Genomic DNA, 19,972 nt, shown 5'->3' with positions numbered 1-19,972 from the left:
CGGAGGGAAGTGAAGGCCTTAAAAAATGAACTGGAACGCAGCCCAGCGCTCCGTGTAGAAACCATGTAGGAATGCCTTCTGCAGCCACCAGATGGTGCTAAAAAAGTCTTTGACTGATTCAGTGCAGTAACACACACTTACTGTTTCTGCCGTCTGTGAAAGTCAAGTGAAAGCATGAAGAAATGTTTCCAGTCCCAGCAGTAATGCTGAAAATAACCTGCATTCAGCAGAGATCTGACACTCAGCCTGATACTCCTCACACAACTATTATTATCCATGTGTTTTTATAAACCGGTGTTAATTTGGAGACTCATGGAATATCTGTTCTTTAAAAAGTGTATTGTTAAACACCAGCGCAACCTGACATTGAATTATTTACTATTTTATTTGTATTGTTATTGTCAGGTTTGTGTTATAATAATACTGTAATGACGTATGTACTGTAAAGGTCAGTCAGTGATACAGACCGTACATTAAACAATGATATAATAAAATTCTCATTAGTTGTATTGAATGTGGCTGTCTGCAGAAAAACACTGATGTAATAAAAGATTATCGAGCTGCTTTAAAGCGTTTCCCTTCTGTGTAAAATAACATTCATGGAGATATTTCAATATAAATAAACCTGATGATCATAGAAAAATCTGTTTTATAGATCTGGTACTGAAAACAGTTTAGCATCGCTTATTACACGGCGGTCTACAGATCATATTGACATGGATGACACTGTAAACAATGCTTCACTCACTTGAAGTTTAGTACTGTTTCTAAACCAAATATCTACAATCTCTGAACTCAAGAAGCAGAACATTGTGTAGTTTTCAGAAATAATGAGTCAAAATGAAGAGAGTTTCTCCTTAAAACAAGCACAATAATCTGCCAATGGGCTCAGTGAAATAATCTTGTGTTCACTTTGAAATAATGTGATTCTGCTTAGATCAGGGATCACCAAACTTGTTCCTGGAGGGCCGGTGTCCTGCAGATTTTAGCTCCAACTCTAATCAAACACACCTGAACAAGCTAATCAAGGTCTTACTGGGTATACTTGAAACAATCAGGCAGGTGTGTTGAAGCAAGTTGGAGCTAAACCCTGCAGGGCACCGGACCTCCAGGACCGTGATTGGTGACCCCTGGCTTAGATTATTGAGCTTGTTTTAAGGGAAAACTCTCTTCATTTTGACTCATTATTTCTGAAGACTACACGATGTTCTGCTCGTCTAGTAAACGCTTCATTATTTCAGAGTTGTTAGATATTTGGACAAGAAACAAGGCAGAAGCTCTGAGTAATAAAAGCATGTTTTGCAGTGAACGCTGATCCATGTGCATTTGTAGCTCCGCCCTCTTCTGTAAAGAGCACAATCTCATTTGCATTTAAAGCGACAGTCACCAAAAACACCACAATTAGGATCAAAGCCTAAAGGGTGATTTTCAGAGAGCTGGAAAACATTATCTGTGTGTTATTTTGAGCTGAAACTTCACACACACACACACACACACACACTCTAGAGACATCATGGTAGAAAGGAGCATAATAGGTCTCCTTTAAATTGGACTGGGGGTTTAGTGTGTGACGGCAGAAGCAGTGCAGTGGTGGTGGACTCTTTTTCATGAACTGGAGAGTTTGAGCCAGGGGACGGCACTGAAGAACGGATGACACTTGATGTCGCTTACGCCTCCTCCTCCTGAACCCAGCCGATAACACGCGTCAAACTGCAGCAGCTGCACACACACACACACACACACTCTTCACATCTGAGTGCGTCCCAAATGGCTTACTTATGCACTATTCTACTCCATTTTCTAGCATAACTAGTGTCAATAGTGCAAACTGACTATGAAATATTCTTTTGAACACTTCTAAACTGGCCATAGTGTGTGAATCTGAGTGGGTATGGGTGTTTCCCAGTACTGGGTTGTGGTTAGAGGGGCACCCGCTGCATAAGGCATATGCTGTAATAGTTGGTGGTTCATTCCCCTGTGGCGACCCCTGATAAATAAAGGGACTAAGCCGAAGGAAAATGGATGTTGAACACTTCATGCACTCAACGGCTGCAGTTTTTGCTCATGTTGTGGAATAGGCGGAGCTACCAATGATGGGGAGGAGCTACTTATGAAGGGGCGGAGCTATCTGCACTGACATTGGATTATTTTATTTATTTTGGATTGTGAAAGCATTATCCTCCCTCGTATGTGAGTATTGCGCCCCCTGCTGGTGAATGCAGTTATATAAACTCATGGCAGGCACTATATGGTAGTTTGTTTATTTATTTTCTTGTGTCATCTGGGAAAAACGTTCAATTTGGAACGACACTATATTCATTAACTATGCTGCTGAGTGCGTAAGTGCTTAGTGTAGTGTGCCATTTGGGACTCAGTGACTGTCTTCATGCAACACCTTTTAAAATAAAACATGTTACATATCACATAAATTGTTTACACGTGAGTTTCCCCTAATGAAAGAAGGTGTTACTGTAGTGTTTTTACCTCAGTGAGCAGTGAAGCGGCTGTGGTGCTGAGGAACTCTGGGATATGGAGTGGAGTGTGTGGATGAACACCGGCTGGATGGCACTGCCACAGCGGCTGAAGGAAAACAACACCATCAACACTCATACTTACTGTTTGACACTATCTAGAACACTTAAAAGTACTTAAGAGTAGACTTAAAGTATACTTATTATTTTAAAAGAATGTATTATAGTATAGGCCAGTGTATAAACATGTACTCGTCATTATAAATCAGGTACACTTAAGTGACATTTATGTATATTTTTAAAAAGTACTTAAAAGTAGGCTTAAAGTATACTTATTATTATTTTAAATAAACATATAACAGTAGGCCAAAGAATAAACATGTACTAAGACTTATCAGTATAGCTCAAATACACTTAAGTACATTTTGAGTATATTTTAGACGTACTTTTTAAAAGCACTTAAAAATACTGAAAGTGTACTTAATATTATTATTATTTTAAAAGAACAGACAATAGTATAGACCAAAGTATATACTAAGACTTGACAGCATGAGTCTAGTACACTTAAGTGATATTTTAAGTATATTTTTAAAAGTAGACTGAAAGAATACTTATTTTTTTAAATGTATAACAGTATAGGCCAAAGTATATATTAAGACTTGTCAGTATAGCTCAAGTACGCTTAAGTGACATTTTAAGTATATTTTTTAAAAAGAACTTAAAAGTAGACTGAGAGTGCACTTATTATTTCAAAAGAATGTATGATAGTAAAGGCCAAAGTATATACTAACACTTGTCAGTATGAGTCAAGTACACTTAAGTGATATTTTAAGTATATTTTTAAAAGTAGACCGAAAGTATACTTATTTTAAAAGTATGTATTATAGTATAGGCCGATGCATAAACATGTACTCGTCATTATAACTCAGGTACACTTCAGTGACATTTAAGTATATTTTTAAAAAGTACTTAAGAGTAGACTTAAAGTATACTTATTATTATTTTAAATAAACATGTAACAGTAGGCCTAAGTATAAACATCTACTGAGACTTGTCAGTATAGGTCAAGTACACTTAAGTACATTTTGAGTATATTTTAGATATACTTCATTTTTAAAAGCACTTAAAAGTAGACTGAAAGTATACTTATTATTATTTTAAAAGAACAGACAATAGTATACGCCAAAGTACATACTAATACTTGTCAGGATAGATCAAGTACACTTAAGTGACATTTTAAGTATATTTTTAAAAAGTACTTAAAATTAGACTGAGAGAGCACTAATTATTTTAAAAGCGTGTACAATAGTATAGGCCAAAGTATATACTACGACTTGTCAGTGTGAGTTAAGTACACTTAAGTGACATTTTAAGTATATTTTTAAAAAGTACTTAAAATTAGACTGAGAGTGCACTTATTATTTTAAAAGCGTGTACAATAGTATAGGCCAAAGTATATACTACGACTTGTCAATGTGAGTTAAGTACACTTATGTGACATTTTAAGTATGTTTTTAAAAGTAGACAGAAAGTATACTTATTTTTATTTTAAAAGAACTATACTAATAGCACACTGGAGTAAACTTGTTTTTTGTAAGGGTAATTAACTTAATCCATGACAAAACACTGATAAAGTTGACTTTACCTAAGAAACGGAGTAAAATGAATTTAAAAAGCACTTTATAAAAGAGATTGTTCATGGGTAAACAAGTGTTAATGTCAGTCAAATAATTATTTAATGAGCTCAAGTCATGTGAATTGTTTCCAGCTGTGTCAGTGTATGCATTAAAACTGGTTTAATCAGCATGTTCATTTTAAACACAGGAAAAAAGAGCTTACCATGCCAGTAAGAAGCTCATATAATAACGCCCCAAAACTCCACCAATCACACGCCTCTGTGATTTTTGACACGCCTCCAATTTCTGCTCCAAATCAGCAAACAAATTCAACTAGTTAGTAGAGTTCAAGAGAACAGAACGAGCTGTTGGAGACTGATGTGAATGCGGGATGTTTCACCTGGTGCACAGTACATCTCCTCCATTGCTTTGGGATTCATTTCAGGCTGAACTTCAGTCCACTGGCCAAAGTATGTAAGACACGCCTCACCTGCGTGCAGAGTGTTTTAAAAACTACATGTTCAATACCTATTACAGTCTTGAGACTGTAAACTAACACTAATACACTAATAAAGCCTGGAAAGCAGCAGCAAACAATAAGTGCTTTAATTCAATTCTCCTAAAATCAAAAACAGGCTGATGTTTAGGTTTTAATCAGGGCTTTTACACTGGATAGTTATAGGAACTCAGTTTTCAGTGCCTCCTCAAGAGATAAATGTATCTTTTTTTCTGTGTAGGAACTCGGTTATAGGAACTAGCCACCAGCCCAGTCCCCCAAGAACTCCATTTTCCCCTCAGGTCATTATCCTGGCTACATCCACATGTACTAAAAGAAATTCTGCAGTGATGTCCTCAAGTGCGGCATTAAAAAAAGGTTAATCAAGAGTGGCAACAGCTTTGAGTCATAGGGCGCACTCACACTAGGCTATCCGAACCGTGCCCAGGCGCGTTTCCTGGTTCGTTTGACAAGTGTGAGTTCTCCAAATCAGGCCCTGGTACGGTTCAGTGGGCCGGCCCCGGCCCGGTTGGAAGAGGTTGGGCTTTGGCGCCGTACACTTGTAGTGTGAGTGCGAAGCGTACCTGAGCCCGAAATTAAAGATGCAACGCCTTTTAAGGGACTGTTTCATATGGATTCATTAATCATTCTTACTGTTCAATGAACACGAACTGTCAGAGTTTATTAAAGACGCGAACCCCTCGCTGCACATCAGCTGCAGCTTCAGCAAACCTCCTAATACCTGCAGCACAAAGACTTTCATGATAATTTATCAGCGTAAAAAGTTGTGGATCTGTTCAGCAAAATATTTGACTGTGTGTCACTGCATCCCAAACCACTAAAAATAAAACAAAGCGATATAACTCAAGCAATGTCCACTGTGCTGAGCGAGAGCGCTTCTCTTCTGTTTAACTGAACAGCGCATCATCGATGATGGAAGCGTGCTCATGTTCGGAAGGTAAAGATGCAGTGTGAGTGCGGGGAGTCGGAGGAGAGGGGAGGGGGCACAAGCGCACTTCGGCACGGTTCAAGGCAACCATGCCTAGTGAGAGTACGCCCTTAGATCCTGTAGGGCTGCATCTGAATTTGGGCTTAGAAAAAACATGATGCAAACAGAGGCTTAATGCAGTTAACATGTTTCATATGGCATGATAGTTCCTATTTTAAAGTAGTTCCTATTTGAAATTACTTCCTACTTTGAAGTAGACAATATTTAATTTCCTCAAAAGCATTCCTTGAACTAAAATCATCCTCAATTCCTGCAGTATGAACACACCAAAAATCAGGATCTTAGTTATAGGAACTATGAAAAGCTTCCAGATTTGATCTCCAACCCCAATCAAACTCCGCTGCCTGCAATTCTCAAGTAATCCTAAAGACTTTGGTTAGCCGTTTAAGGATGTTTTGGATGAACACATTTAGATTACAACGCTTGTCTTTCGGGTCAATTTTGACCCGCCAGTTATAAAACCCTTTTACTCAGTTACTCCGTGTGTTTTACTAAGACTTACCACTGCTGCGGAGTAGGATATTTCGTGGGTTGAGGTCCTGGCACACAATGCCCTGCTCATGAAGACTTTCCAAAGCCAACAGAATCTGAGCCCCCCAAAGACGCACCTCATCCTCGGGGAGCCCCCGTCTACCCCACTTTGCTTTGGCACCAATGTTCTTAGTATTAAGTTGGGGCTTATGTTCCAATCCTGGCACATTTACCAAATGTCCTGCTTCAAGATTCTCACTCCAACAGGCGCTGTTAGTAGTGGATCCTGATGCGCAGGAGATCATGGACACTTCAGGTTGCGTAAATGGATGGCTGAAAAACTGGGAATTGGCTTGCTTCCCCAAATCCACAGAGTTCCCCCGAGAAGTCCTGTTTGTGAAATCTAAAGAAAACCCATCCTGATTTTGAGGTGTACATTCAAAGGAATAGCGATGAGAACTGACTTTATTAAACTCTGTAAAGAACTGTGAAGGTTGTCCACTGGGTCTGCAGTGAGGGGTGTTGTGTTCATGAGGAAACCCATCAGGCGTTTGGTGTTTTGTAGATGTGTTGGGAATGATCCGCACTCTCTGTGGAAGAACATTAACTGTGCTGCAAAGGATCGGCTGTGCATTTTCTCCAAACAAAGTGGACGGACTAATCTGAGCAGCAATTCTGAACCCTAGAATATCCGAGTTTGACCCTGTGAAACCCCTACAGTCCTGAGCAGGTTCCAAAGCACTCCAGGCTTTGTTCAGATCTACACAAGAGTCAATCCGCTCAATGCGGACATCATTTCCTAGAAGGTCCGAAGTGACATCAAGAGGATCCCGAGTGTCTACGATCACACAGGGATGAATGGGAAGTGGAGCATTATCCTGAGGTAAAGAATTGAGACCATTCGGTACACCAACAGAAGGAAGCGCATCGTCAGCAAACCCACTTGTGGAACCCGTCTGCTGGCACCCCATATCTTCACAGTACGATCGGGGTTTACAGTTCTCCAGATGATTAGCTGGAGGCGATGTTCTCCCGTAATCCTCATTGAGGTAAGTGTTCTGGCGGAGGACAGGGAGGGTGTAGCTGTTCTTCAGGTAGATCTTATGCTGGTTAGGGCTGAAGCACTCTGGATACTCTCTGATTGCTTCACTTCTGACCCTGTGGAGTCTGGAGAAGAGTCTTCCACCTGTGGGAAAGCAAAGCCATCAAACCGTATGCAGTTGAAGATCGATTCAAATATGTGTTGATCAGTTTAGATGCCAAACAAATTGTGATACGGTAGGAGCAGGAGTTTACACTAATAAATCTCTGAGGGGAACTGTCTAGTGATAGTTATCACGTGAGGTAATTAAACCTTACGAAACGATGAGGAGACATACCTGGGCTGTGCTTCTGCAGAATTCCTTCAAAGAAAGATCAGCCAGAAAGCAGAAATTTATGGATTTGTATCGAATGATAGCATTATTGACCCATAACAAGCAATGGTTCCTATAACTGTTAGTACGTTTGTGTACTTTTTATACAGTTTCTATTGCAATTTGCAGGATAAGTCATACTCGGCAACACTCCCGTTTTTCCCGGGAGTCTCCCGTATTTCAGACCCATCTCCCATTTTGTTCTGTCTCTAGGAACACTCCCAGAATTTACCATTTAAGCTGCACAACCCCACACCCCCCCAAAATAAAAACACTTTTTTAGATTTTCTAGCATGCCACTCTCCCACCTCTGTCTCACCCCACCCCCTCTTTTTCGAAATTTCCAGCAAGCCACTCTTCCACCCCTGCCTCAGCATACCCCCCCCCCAGCCTTCCAGATTTTCAGAGTCAAATGTTGGCAGGTATGGGATAAGTGCAATTATGAAAAGTCAAAGTATAAACAGCAGAAGAGAACAAACCCAGCCAGCACACAACATCGTAAGACATTAATATTAGGATAGATTTGGGTCGTGACGTCAGGTGACCAAAATTCAATGTCTAGCCAGCGTCTAAGGAGAACGTTATTTTGACATCCATTAACGTTGATATTTGGTTGATTTTAGGTTGTTTTGGAAAGTGACCAAAATCCAACGTCATTTATTCGTTTGGTATGGCAATCAAAATCATCGACATCATAGTTGTAACGTCCACACAACGTCAAGCTGTAACATCACCAGGCGTTGATATTTGGTTGATTTTAGGTTGGACATTGGACAATGACATTGGCCTGACATTGATGTTGGGTTCTGACGTCAACCTGATTTTCATTTCCAAACAAAATGCAACGTTCCCACAACATTGGCATACAATGTCAATATGAAGTCATGTTGACGTCCTGTGCCTACTGGGAATATATTTTCTTTGGCAGCATATATAGATCTAAGCAAAACAAACCTACTGCAAATACAAAAGCAGACCCTTACACGATTTAACGCCTTCACCAATGACTAAATCTCTGAGGGGGACATCCACAAGATACATGCCAACATTGCGGAATTGTAGCTCTGACAGAGACATGAGCGTTTAAAATGACTATAAAGCAGCTGTGGGTGCAGAATATGGATTGCAATTGCCATATCTCTGTTTTGAAATATTCGTAGCTTGAAACAGATGGAAAATGAGTGGATTGTGCTGCGTTTCTTTGGAGATCTCAGTGTAACCGCAATTATGGACCATTGTTCTTTTTTTTTCTTCTCACAGGTCATGTGATTATTTATGTTAATACACCACACTTGCACTCAGGTTGGTTATTACTAAACACACCAGGCATGCATGTGGATTTCGTCAATACCTTATATATTTTGGCTGTTTAAAATATGTCAGCGCTGCTCCTGCTCCCAGTGTGAATGCACTACATGTGTTGACATGCACGGCAAATAGAAATTTCTGGATGCGGTGTGAAATCGGCCAAACAAACAAAACCAAACTAAAGTCAGACCATTCTGTTCTTACTTTTTACTCATGCTGCATCTTTGTTTGGGTCTTCATTATAATGCAGTGCTTGCCTCTTATTTAAAATGGAAAAAGCACAGCCTTAACTCTGTCTATATGGTGAGATTTTTTATTGGTGTAACTTCTGGGTTGTTCCAGGGGTTGTTTTAAAAAATTGTAACCTAGTTTTCTTATGATCTAATTTAACAAAGTGAAATACACTGATTAAAGGACTCCACTTTCATTTGGCAATATTAGGAGAAAGTTCAGTGAACTTCCGTATCATCTACCCTAACCCAGAAGATGTTGAGTCGAATCAAATAAGGATCCAAAGCTCTGGAATGGCCTTCTTGTAGATGTTTGAGACACAGACATGCTCTTTATTTATTTATTTATTTTAATAAGGTGAACAAGATCCCCAATAGAGTCTTGTTATCTTATTCTAATACAGATCTTTGGTCTTGTTCACTCAGGATATTCTGTTAACCTGTTTAATAACAGTGTACAATATGAAATCTGCTATATAAACAAGCATACCTTGAAGATGTTCTAGATGCAGAAACACAGTGTCTTCGCTGACGTAGTATTTGAGCAGCTTCACCATGAAGGGCACTCCCTGAGGAATGATGGTTGACCGCTCGCGACTCTCCCAGCTCGACTTTGGTAAACTCTGTCCAGGTGAAATTGAGGATAGTTTTACAGGCAATAACCCAGAATAGAGGCAGTTCTTAAACCTAGGGAGCTGCCTAATTAGACAGGCTTTTAAGGCAGCGTTAATTAGACAGCATGAAATGTATGCAATATGTGCGATATAATTTATGCAAATTACATATTTGACATAAAAGTTCATGTTTGAATTTTACAAATATAAAATATGTGCAGCAAATATTTGGAAATATTGCAAAAATGACAGATGTTCTAGGTTAATTAGGCAAGAATCATTGGACAGGAGTGGTTTGTTCTGTAGACAATCGAAGCAAAAATTAGGGGGGCTAATATTATTGACCACAGCAGTTTTTACTTTATTTATTTATTTATTTATTTATTTTTCCAGCCAAATTATAAGAAATAAGCCTTTCTCCAGAAGAAAAAACATAATAAGAAATACTGTGAAAAATCACTAGGAAAATATTAGAAAAAAAAAAAAAAAAAAAAAAAAAATTTTTATATATATATATATATATATATATAAATATAATCATCTAGGATGCTCTACAACAGGGGTGTCAAACTCATTTTAGCTCAGGTGTCACACTGAGGAAAATCTGTTCCCAATGCTGTTTTCTGATCTAATCAGTAGGCATCAAACCTCTCACAGAGTCACACGGGCAACTGCTAATGGTGACTGTCTAGTGCCAAAGTGTAAGTCCTCATTTGGCCAGTCTGTTTTCTCTATAAAGGGAGCCAAACTGTGGAATGATTGACCTGTTAACTTAAAATCAGAAGTAATTTAAATATTTTTAGTAGTGTACTTAAAAAATGGTTAAAAGCAAAACAGCAGTGTTTGCAAAAATTGTCTACTGTTAGTTTGTTGGATCATGTCGCCTTTGCTTTTGCCTTTGCTCCAGTAATTTTATGTAAAGAATTATAATGCTGTGTATATGTTTTTATTATAGTTCCATTTTGTCAATTTTGTCAAGCCTCCTGTGGACAGGTGTTAGAGAATTAGCAAGTCTGCTAAAACACTTAAGCAAATGCATTTGATTGTCCAGTGTAATTGTGATGTCCATGTCAAATAAATAAAAAAATAAAAAAATAAGTGGGCCGGACCGGTAAAATCATGGAATATATAATGTAAAAACATCAACTTCAGATAGTTTTCTTTGTTTTAATAGGATCATCATAAAAGATAAAGCTGGAGCTCGAGGACAATAGATCTCACGGCAATTCCTAACTTTTTGATTTAGCAGCTGATTCATATGAATTTTACAATCTCAGTCGTATAATTTAGTATGATTTGCTTATCCACCAATGACGGTTGGGTTTAGGGGTGTGGTTGGGTGCCACGCCTCCTTTTTTATATCGTACATTTTCATAATAATGAGAAATAGTTACGTTTCCTTGTGAGAACACCTCAGTGTGTTATGGCAGGGCATAGATATGGTCTTTCTCTCTGTGAAGGCTGTCAAACTGATTCAGGCTTCTGGATCTGATCAAATGAACAGTTTGCTATTGCACACTATTGAAACAGCCGTTTCTTTTATTGAAAAATCGCAGGTCATTTTTATACTTACAGAATCATCTTGCGGGCCAGATTAAACCCGTTTGACACCCCTGCTCTACAATATTATATTTGGCCATATATATTAGATTAGTCAGTACTGAAGCCAAATCTGGAGCTTATCAAAATAACTTATGATAACAGGCTAAAAATGAGTACACCCAACTTTATATGATAGGGAAAAATATTAAATAAAAATATTTAAAAAGAGGAAAAATCAAGAGAAACAAAAAATAAGCACAATTTTGATGAAATTTTGACGTTTGTAATTTCTTTTGCAATATTTCGCTTGAATATAAATGTATTATTTGTCTATTTCTAAATATAACCAGTGACTAAATTATTATTTTAATAAATATATCTGTTTATTCGTTCATTTTCTTTTCAGTTTAGTCCCTTTATTAATCCGGGGTCGCCACAGCGGAATGAACCGCCAACTAATCCAGCACATGTGCAGTGTGTGGTTTCAGTAACTCAAGATGAGTTTGTACTCAGATTCAGACACAGCAGCTTTTCCCAGGATCAATCCAAACACACAGGCAGAAATAATAACAGAAGACGTCAGAGTTATTCCCAGAGAGCGGATATTTCTTCAGTCTGACAGTTTCCTGCATCAGATTTCTGCTTTAACACCTACCTTAACGATGAATGTTTCCTTGTTTATCAGACTTTCAACCGTCAGCACCTGAGAATGAAAACACACAGTTACTGCACTTAAACCGCGGCTCATATAAAGAAATAGTCAACTAGATGTAAACAGGGTGCGAATTACACACCGGTGTTTCGCTATCTGATGCTTGATCACCCCTGAAGGATGCCAAAACAACAAGTATCGGGGGGTGCAGCCCTTTAATAGTGAGAAATAGTTTGCTCTGATCTGTCTGATAATGTTAATAATTAAAACAGATAGAGGTGTGACGAGACACTCCACGAGACGAGACACAAGATTGTATTCATGAGAATGAGATGAGATTTTTATACTGTTTTTTGGAATCCTCAATGATTATATATGAATGGAAAATAGTCTTTTATTCAACTAAGAACAAAATGCAAAACAATTTACGTAAAATCGACTGGTAATGAATGTTATTTGACTTCTATTTTACTGAACTGAAGGACATGCAAACACTGCTGAATAGTTTGCTATAGACTCTACTGATTGGACACACTCTGAGCTACTGGATGCGAGTATGGACTGATTGGAGAGAGTGGCAACCTTTGAAAAAATAAATTACATCACACACACACACACACACACACACACACACACACACACACACAATCTAACGAGTGAAGTGCAACGCCGAGGTTGCCAAGTTGTCATTTTTACTGTGCTGAATTCACCCTCATGCTCCATCATAACATCACAACTCATGAGACAACTTTTCACCTCAACGTGAAATCTCGTATCAATTTAGTATCGCAAGATCTCGTAGCCCGAGATCTCGTCACACTCCTACTAACAGATAGTACGGATATACCTTTGACCACCCCTATAATGGTTCATAATGCATAATTGCGCCAAGAAAATATTCACTCAACAGACTGAATCCAGCAGATCTAGAGCAACACAAGTGTCTACAAGAGACTTTCCTTGTATAATAGCTGTTTGTATCTGCATATAGCCTGAAGTATAGTACAATTAGATGCTTAGTTTGTATAGTTTGACCTACAGTAACCCCTGAAACAGCTAATCGGAGGTTACTGTAGGTCAGAATACACTTAACATCCCTCAAAACACTGAAGATATGTTTTATTAATAAATTAGATTCACTGAAGCATGTAATGTTACTGAAAAAGCTCATTCATCAATGTGTAATGCACACCCTGCTCTTAAAGCATCGAGAGCTTGAGGAAAGCAGATTCTCCACACAAACCTTATCAATGACTCCGGTGACTTTACACATGGCCAGATTCTCCACTGGTGAACTCAGGTGTCTGATCGACCGAAAGCGTAAACTGCTGTAACCCTGATGACCAACAGAAGAACAGGTCAAGAAATGGCTTAAAGATGGGTCAATCATTTTCCTTTAGGGTGAACTATTCCTTTAACCCTTGTGTTTTGTTCAGATTGACTCCCCTTTGGTGATGTTGGGCTGTTTTTCCCTCATTGACTTTTATTATAATCACATTTTTTGATTGCAAAGCCTTGACAGCAGATAATCATGCATTCCTGATTGGTTCTGGTTTTCCCTGTTGGGAAGAGGGACAATGTGTCATTAACCCTTTAGATAGGCCTGTGCTGAAGAGTTTCTGGCTTTTATTTATCAGTAAAATTAACATTTCCTTCTTCCCAACAGGGAAAACCAGAACCAATGCATGCATGATTATGTGCTGTCATGGCTTTTGCAATCAAAAAATGCAATTATAATGGAAGTCAATGGGGCTAAGACAGCCCCCAACATAACTAAAGGGTGGTCGATCTGCCCAGAGTGTGTTGTTGAATTATTGAAATATTTCAAAGCATTTTCCCAAAATATGGGTCAAAATAAGATTCGTCAGCAGAAAAACATTTCATTTGCTGAAACACAGAGGAAGTTGTGGCCAAATTAAGACTCAAAATCAACCCAGAGTGGATGAAAATGACCCAACAGCATACAGGGGTTAAGCCACCATTGTTACCACTTTAATGCATACATACATTCTGGCCTACGTAACACTGTTTATATTGTGTGTTCTAAGTAAACATCTTAATTTGTGTGTGTGTGTGTGTGTGTGTGCGTGTGCTTGTGTGTGTGTGTGTGTGTGTGTGTGCTGTTAATTTCGTCAAAGTCAGTGGAGAATAATGCATATGCATTCATTCATTTTCTTTTTGGCTTAGTCCCTTTAATAACACAGAGGAATGAACCGCCAACTTATTCAGCATATATTTTACACAGCGGATGCCCTTCAAGCTGCAACCTATCTCTGGGAAACATCCATACACACTCATTCACTATGGGCAATTTAGCCTACCCAATTCACCTGTAACGCATGTGTTTGGACTGTGGGGGAACCGGAGCACCCAGAGGAAACCCACGCGAAGGCAGGGAGAACATGCATACTCCACACAGAAACGCTAACTGACTCAGCTGAGACTTGAACCAGTGACTTTCTTGCTGTGAGGTGACAGGACTACCTACTGCGCCACTGCGTCGCCCATGTATGTACAGCTGAAGTCAAAATCATTAGTCCTACTGTGAAATATTTATTCATTCATTCATTTTCTTTTCAGGTTAGTCCCTTTATTAATCTGGGATCACCACAGCGGAATGAACCGCCAACTATTCCAGTATATGTTTTACGCAGCGGATGCCCTTCCAGCTGCAACCCATCTCTGGGAAACATCCACACACACTCACACTCACCCTCATACACTACGGACAATTTAGCCTTCCCAATTCCCCTGTACCACATGACTTTGGGCGAAACCGGAGCACCCGGAGGAAACCAACACGAACGCAGGGAGAACATGCAAACTCCACACAGACACGCCAACTGACCCAGCCAAGGCTCAAACCAGCGACCTTCTTGCTGTGAGGCGACCTGAAATATTTATTGTTTTTGAAATATTTCTCGGGTGATATTTAATAGAGCGACCACATTTTCACAGTATTTCCAGTCATATTTTTTCTTCTGGAGAAAGTCTTATTTGTTTTATAATGTTATTATATTGGTGCCTTCCCATCCTTCCCTCTCCATCCAACTTTCCTTCCAGTCCTGTCCTTCATAATAAAAGTCAGAACACCAAAAACATATATTTGGGAAATTAAAAAATGAAACAGGGAATAAATGTAACCCATGCGATGGGGGTCACCTACCCCTAAATGAGCAGAGCCTTTGGAGATGTTGTCCTGTAGGTAAGAGATGAAGATCTCCTCGGCTCTCTTCAGATACTGAGTGGTTTTCCGCTTCACAGCTTCACGCCTCTCTTTATTGGGATCCACTGTAAGACACACACAACTCTGTGGATTATTGCAGACAATACAGAAACAGTTAAAGTCAAAATTATTCACCCCCTGTGAAATATGTATTCTATTTCCACTATTTCTCAAGAGATATTTAATGGAGCGAGGCATTTTCTCACAGTATTTCCTCTAATATTTGTTCTTCTGGGAGAAAAAAGTCTTGTTTATTTTAATTTGGCTAGAATAAAAGCAGTTTTTAATTGTTTTGAAGCCATTTTAAGGTCAATATTATTAGCCCCCTTCAGCAATATTAGTGTTGGATTGTCTCCAGAATAAACCACTGTTACACAATGACTTGCCTAATTACCCTAACTTTACCCTAATTACCCTAGTGAAGCCTTTAAATGTCACTTTAAGCTGAATACTAGTGTCTTGAAGAATATCTAGTCTAATATTATGTGCTGTCATCATGACAAAGAGAAAATAAATCAGTTATTAGAGATGAGTTATTAACACTATTATGTGTAGACATGTGTTGAAGAAAATCTCTGTTAAACAGAAATTGGGGGGAAAATATTAAAGAATTAAATTGAACAGGAGGGCTAATAATTGTGACTTCAGCTGATCTTAGTTCTCCTTTTGTTGTGTTATAGTTCCTGTTTTAACAACTGCTGTGCTTTCTAAGCCTGATCTCGCCCGTCTGCACCTGTGATTCTCCACGCTTTAGTTCCTCGTGTATTTTATGTATTTATAGCCTTGTGTTTCAGTTCAGACTTCATCGGTTATTGTCAATGCATGACTAGATGTATTCAGGGTTCTTGCTGGACTGTGTTATTGTACTATTGTCATTTATGTGATACCATTGCCATTTCAAGAGTTCACACTTAGCTGATAATTGATAAGTAAGAGCGAGTTTGGCATTCTGTCACAGGAGAGAAAGCACTGAGCTCGGAAGATCCTCGAGCCCGGGGCTCCCTCCCGTTTTATCGAGAGAGAGGGGAGTCTGAGCTCAGATAGGTATTGAGAACTCCCCTGTATTATGCTAGGAAAGAGGGGAAGGAGTCGGGTGGATCAGGGGATTTTTCAAGATGAAGATGGCTAAGGTAAGGATACCTGGCTATTTATGAGCGTTTAGATTCGTCTGATTGCCAAATCTTGTGTTAGCTAATGTGGAACCAGCACCGGCAAATCATAAGCACGTGATTTTCTCGAAATTAATTTATAAATAAACTTGTAAAACTCATTCTTGAGCTGATCACAGACAGCTGAACAGATCTTTTAATCCCAGTTTCTTTGCTTTGGTTTATACACTATGGAAACATGTTAATTTGCGTCTGTCGATAAATCCGGTGAGTGGGGAAACCGCACTCCTACATCATGTTGAGGTGTGCCTCAAAATCACTGGGGTTCCTATTTTAACATCACAAAATGTTAAAAAAAGAGACTTGTTGTGTTTATATCACACCAACATGACCTAACACACACACCTCTGTCCAAAGCCGACGTTACATCATAGGCGCCCTTTAAGAAGCGTGGAAACCCTGTGCTGGATAAACCAGCGAATAGCAGACGTACCCTGAACTCCATTGAGCAGCAGATCGACTCCGTTCTTATAGTAGCTGAACGCCGCCTCGTAATCTTCGTTCACTTCTCGGTCCAGCGCCATTCGGATCTGCTGGGCGGCATCGAGCAGATAGTCTTTCTTTGCCATATTGGTCTGTCCGGCAGAAATGACCAGAACCAGAGGATGGATCTGTAGCTGTATAAACGCTTCTGAAGTTGCTCATTTCTGGTCGTTAGAAACCCTGCGTCTCGTCTGTATCCGCACACATGTGTACTGAGGCACACCTGTACAAAACATTGAACATTTTACAAACACACAGCTGTAGACGAAGACACTAGTATTCAGCTTAAAGTCACATTTAAAGGCTTAACTAGGGTAATTAGGTTATAGCATATGTTTTTACGCAGTGGATGCAAACGGAGCACCCGGAGGAAACCCACGCCAACACGGGGAGAACATGCAAACTCCACACAGAAACGCCAACTGACCCAGCCGGGGCTTGAACCAGCAACCTTCTTGCTGTGATGCGATCGTGCTACCCACTACCCATTGTACATACATTTATTGTACATTAAATTAATTAAAATGTATTAAAATAATAAGATTTATATATTTTTAATGTATATATATATATATATATATATATAATTTTATCTGATTAAATTTTTATTATTTGTGTAAATGTATGTAATTAATTATTTCTAATTCAACAGTTAATTAACTTAATTGTTTTATTTATTTATTTTATTACAATTAGTTATTATTTATTATTTGTTTATTATTCATTTATTGATTAATCAATTAATTGATTAATTATTTCATATCTTCGTTCATTTATTTACTCAATCATCTATTCGTTCATTGTTTAATTAATTAATTAATTTATTTATTTATTTACTGTTTATTTAATTGAGCGAGTTAGTTAGTTAGTATTTTTAATCCCATGGCAGAATTAATTTATTCAGAACAACATCCATTCATTGTTTCCCAGTGATGGGTTGCAGCTGGAATGGCACCCACTGCGTAAAACATATGCTGGATAAGTTGGAGGTTCATTCCGCTGTGGCGACCCCAGATTAATAAAGGAACTAAGCCGAAAAGAAAATGAATGAATGATTGAACATCCATTCATCACCCATATGGTTACCTGTTTGCTTTATTACACTAGTAATCGTAATGTAATATTGCAATATTCATAGTTTACAAAAATGGACACACGTCTGACCTTAGAGACCCCTGAGGTCTGTCACATGAAACAGTGATGTTGTGATCCAGTGTTTCCATCATATCACGGGCTCTCATGGGTGTGGATGAAGCTTTTTCCTGTAATAAATAAATGATAAATACATGATAAATACATGTAGACATTCATATTAAAGTCTGCGTGAGCCAGAACCTGCTGCAGATTTTATTTCAGTATGATGGCGTATGTGTAAACTGAAGATGAAGCTAGAGACAGGGCTTTATTTCTGAGCTCTGCCTCTCGTCTTTCACTCACAGCAAACTAATGGTTGGAGGGGTGTGGCTAAGCATATTTTAGCCAATCAGAGAAGGACTGCAGTTCCATAGCAGATGCCGATGGGCAGATTTAGATTAAACATGATCAAAACAAACTTTGTTATTTGAGTTTTATAGTTTTTTTTAACTATTTGCTTTAAGATTAGCATTGTGCTAGCAAAATAAACACTAAGTTTTGGTTTCGTGTGAATTCTAATGATATATTTCAGAAGACTGAAGACAGTTTTACACAGTGTTTTCTGATGAAGGTTTGGACAATAGTTAAACTCTAAAATGCATTGGGTAAAATACAGACAAACCCAACCATTAAGCTAAAAAGCTAAATTAAGCTAAAGCTAATCATTTAAACTGAACTGATTAAAGTTACCCGACAAACAACCCAGCATTGTCAGAGTGTATAATGAAACATATATCTCTCGAATACTACTAAAACAAACATTCATGCTACATTTTACAACAACCTAACATAAACAGGGTTTTATTAAATACACTAAAACTAAAAATGTTATCTCCTGAAAATCACACTCTAAACAATGCTGAGGGATTATAACCCAACGTTGGGTCAAACGTAGATAAACTTAATTTTGTAGATCAATTAAAATTGAATTGAAAAACATTAAACCAACGTTGGGTTTGTTGATATTTGACCCAACACTGGGTTAAATTGATGACTGTAATAAATGTAAATATTAGTAAAATCATGACCAGCTGATAACGTTACTGTCTGCATATGTGGGTCAAATGAAAGAGAAGTTTACAACGCAAATCAGGAAACATCAGAATTACATTAAGACAGTAGAAACAGCTAGCTGGCTAACACATAGCACAAAACAACCACACGACGAGTCATATTCAATATTCAATGTTCGCCCGTATTCAATGCTAATAATGCTAAGAAAACTGTATTATGATGATGATGATGCGATGAATGAACGCGTGACGTCACTCAGCCCGAGATTTAGTGATGGTGACCTTAAACAGCAGAACACTAATGCTACGTTAAACTACACTGCCAGCGTTTCATAACAATCTCGTGTCGCTAGCAGAAGGCTAATGTTCATATTGAGCACGCAGAATGAAGAGCAAACCGTCTCCGCTGCTCGTCTTCTTCATCCTCACCCTCAGCATCCGCTCTCAGCATCAGGAAGAAGAAGAAGGAACAACCGACGCTTCCTATTGGCCCGCCTGTGACGTCACCGCGCCGCCCTCCAGCCTGCTCCAGGATGCTGGAAAATGACCTGGAATCTAATGCTCTGTTTGTGAATTAGAGGAGAGATCGATTAAACATCTACTTTTTGAATGCACATGTACCCAAATGTTTGGGTTTGATGCTGAATATCTTATATTAAAACTTACAAAATTAAAAATTCTGTTTTCTTCTAAAGATATTTTTTGATTTACAATAATAATGACAGAACTTTGGAGCAAAATTTGTTTATTAATTTAATGGAAATATATGGGAAGTACCATGTACACAAACAAATATGGTCCAATGATAACCCTAATATTTCTTGGTTTAAAATTGATCCTAAGCATTTTATTGAAACCCTAAAAGACACACAAAATGAAAAAGCTATAAGAATGGATGCGATTTTGCAATCCTTTTCTTATGTGAATGTTTTGGAATTTCTCTATCCCCTGTATTTTATTTTTATTTACATTTTTTTGTCGTTTTTTCTACTGATTTGTTCCTTTGATGTGAAAAAAACGTAATCATTGTATTCCTCATATTGTAAGCTACTGTTCTTGTTATGCAATTTTAAAAAATGCTGGAAAATGTATTTGCACCGTAATAAACACGGATGTGAAGATA

The 19,972-nt window shown here is 38.4% G+C and overlaps 1 protein-coding gene across 1 annotated transcript; it reads right to left on the bottom strand.

Moving 5' to 3' along the window:
- Positions 1-1,406: 1,406 nt before the first annotated feature.
- rps6kl1 (ribosomal protein S6 kinase-like 1) lies at positions 1,407-19,334 on the bottom strand. The gene is made up of 12 exons (XM_056476427.1): positions 19,248-19,334; positions 17,867-17,964; positions 16,653-16,925; positions 14,991-15,115; positions 13,068-13,160; positions 11,828-11,875; positions 9,507-9,639; positions 6,095-7,249; positions 4,488-4,577; positions 4,311-4,393; positions 2,485-2,580; positions 1,407-1,719 (listed from the first exon to the last, which is right to left on the bottom strand). Exons 3-12 carry the CDS (start codon positions 16,786-16,788, stop codon positions 1,606-1,608), a joined length of 2,073 nt encoding a protein of 690 aa, XP_056332402.1. The 5' UTR covers positions 16,789-16,925; positions 17,867-17,964; positions 19,248-19,334; the 3' UTR covers positions 1,407-1,605.
- Between the last annotated feature and the right edge of the window lie 638 nt (positions 19,335-19,972).

The sequence above is a fragment of the Danio aesculapii genome, chromosome 17 (genome assembly GCF_903798145.1).
Source record: "Danio aesculapii chromosome 17, fDanAes4.1, whole genome shotgun sequence".
Taxonomy (NCBI): domain Eukaryota; kingdom Metazoa; phylum Chordata; class Actinopteri; order Cypriniformes; family Danionidae; genus Danio; species Danio aesculapii.
Note: the sequence above shows the minus strand (reverse complement) of the source record. Positions and strands in the feature narration are given on the sequence as shown.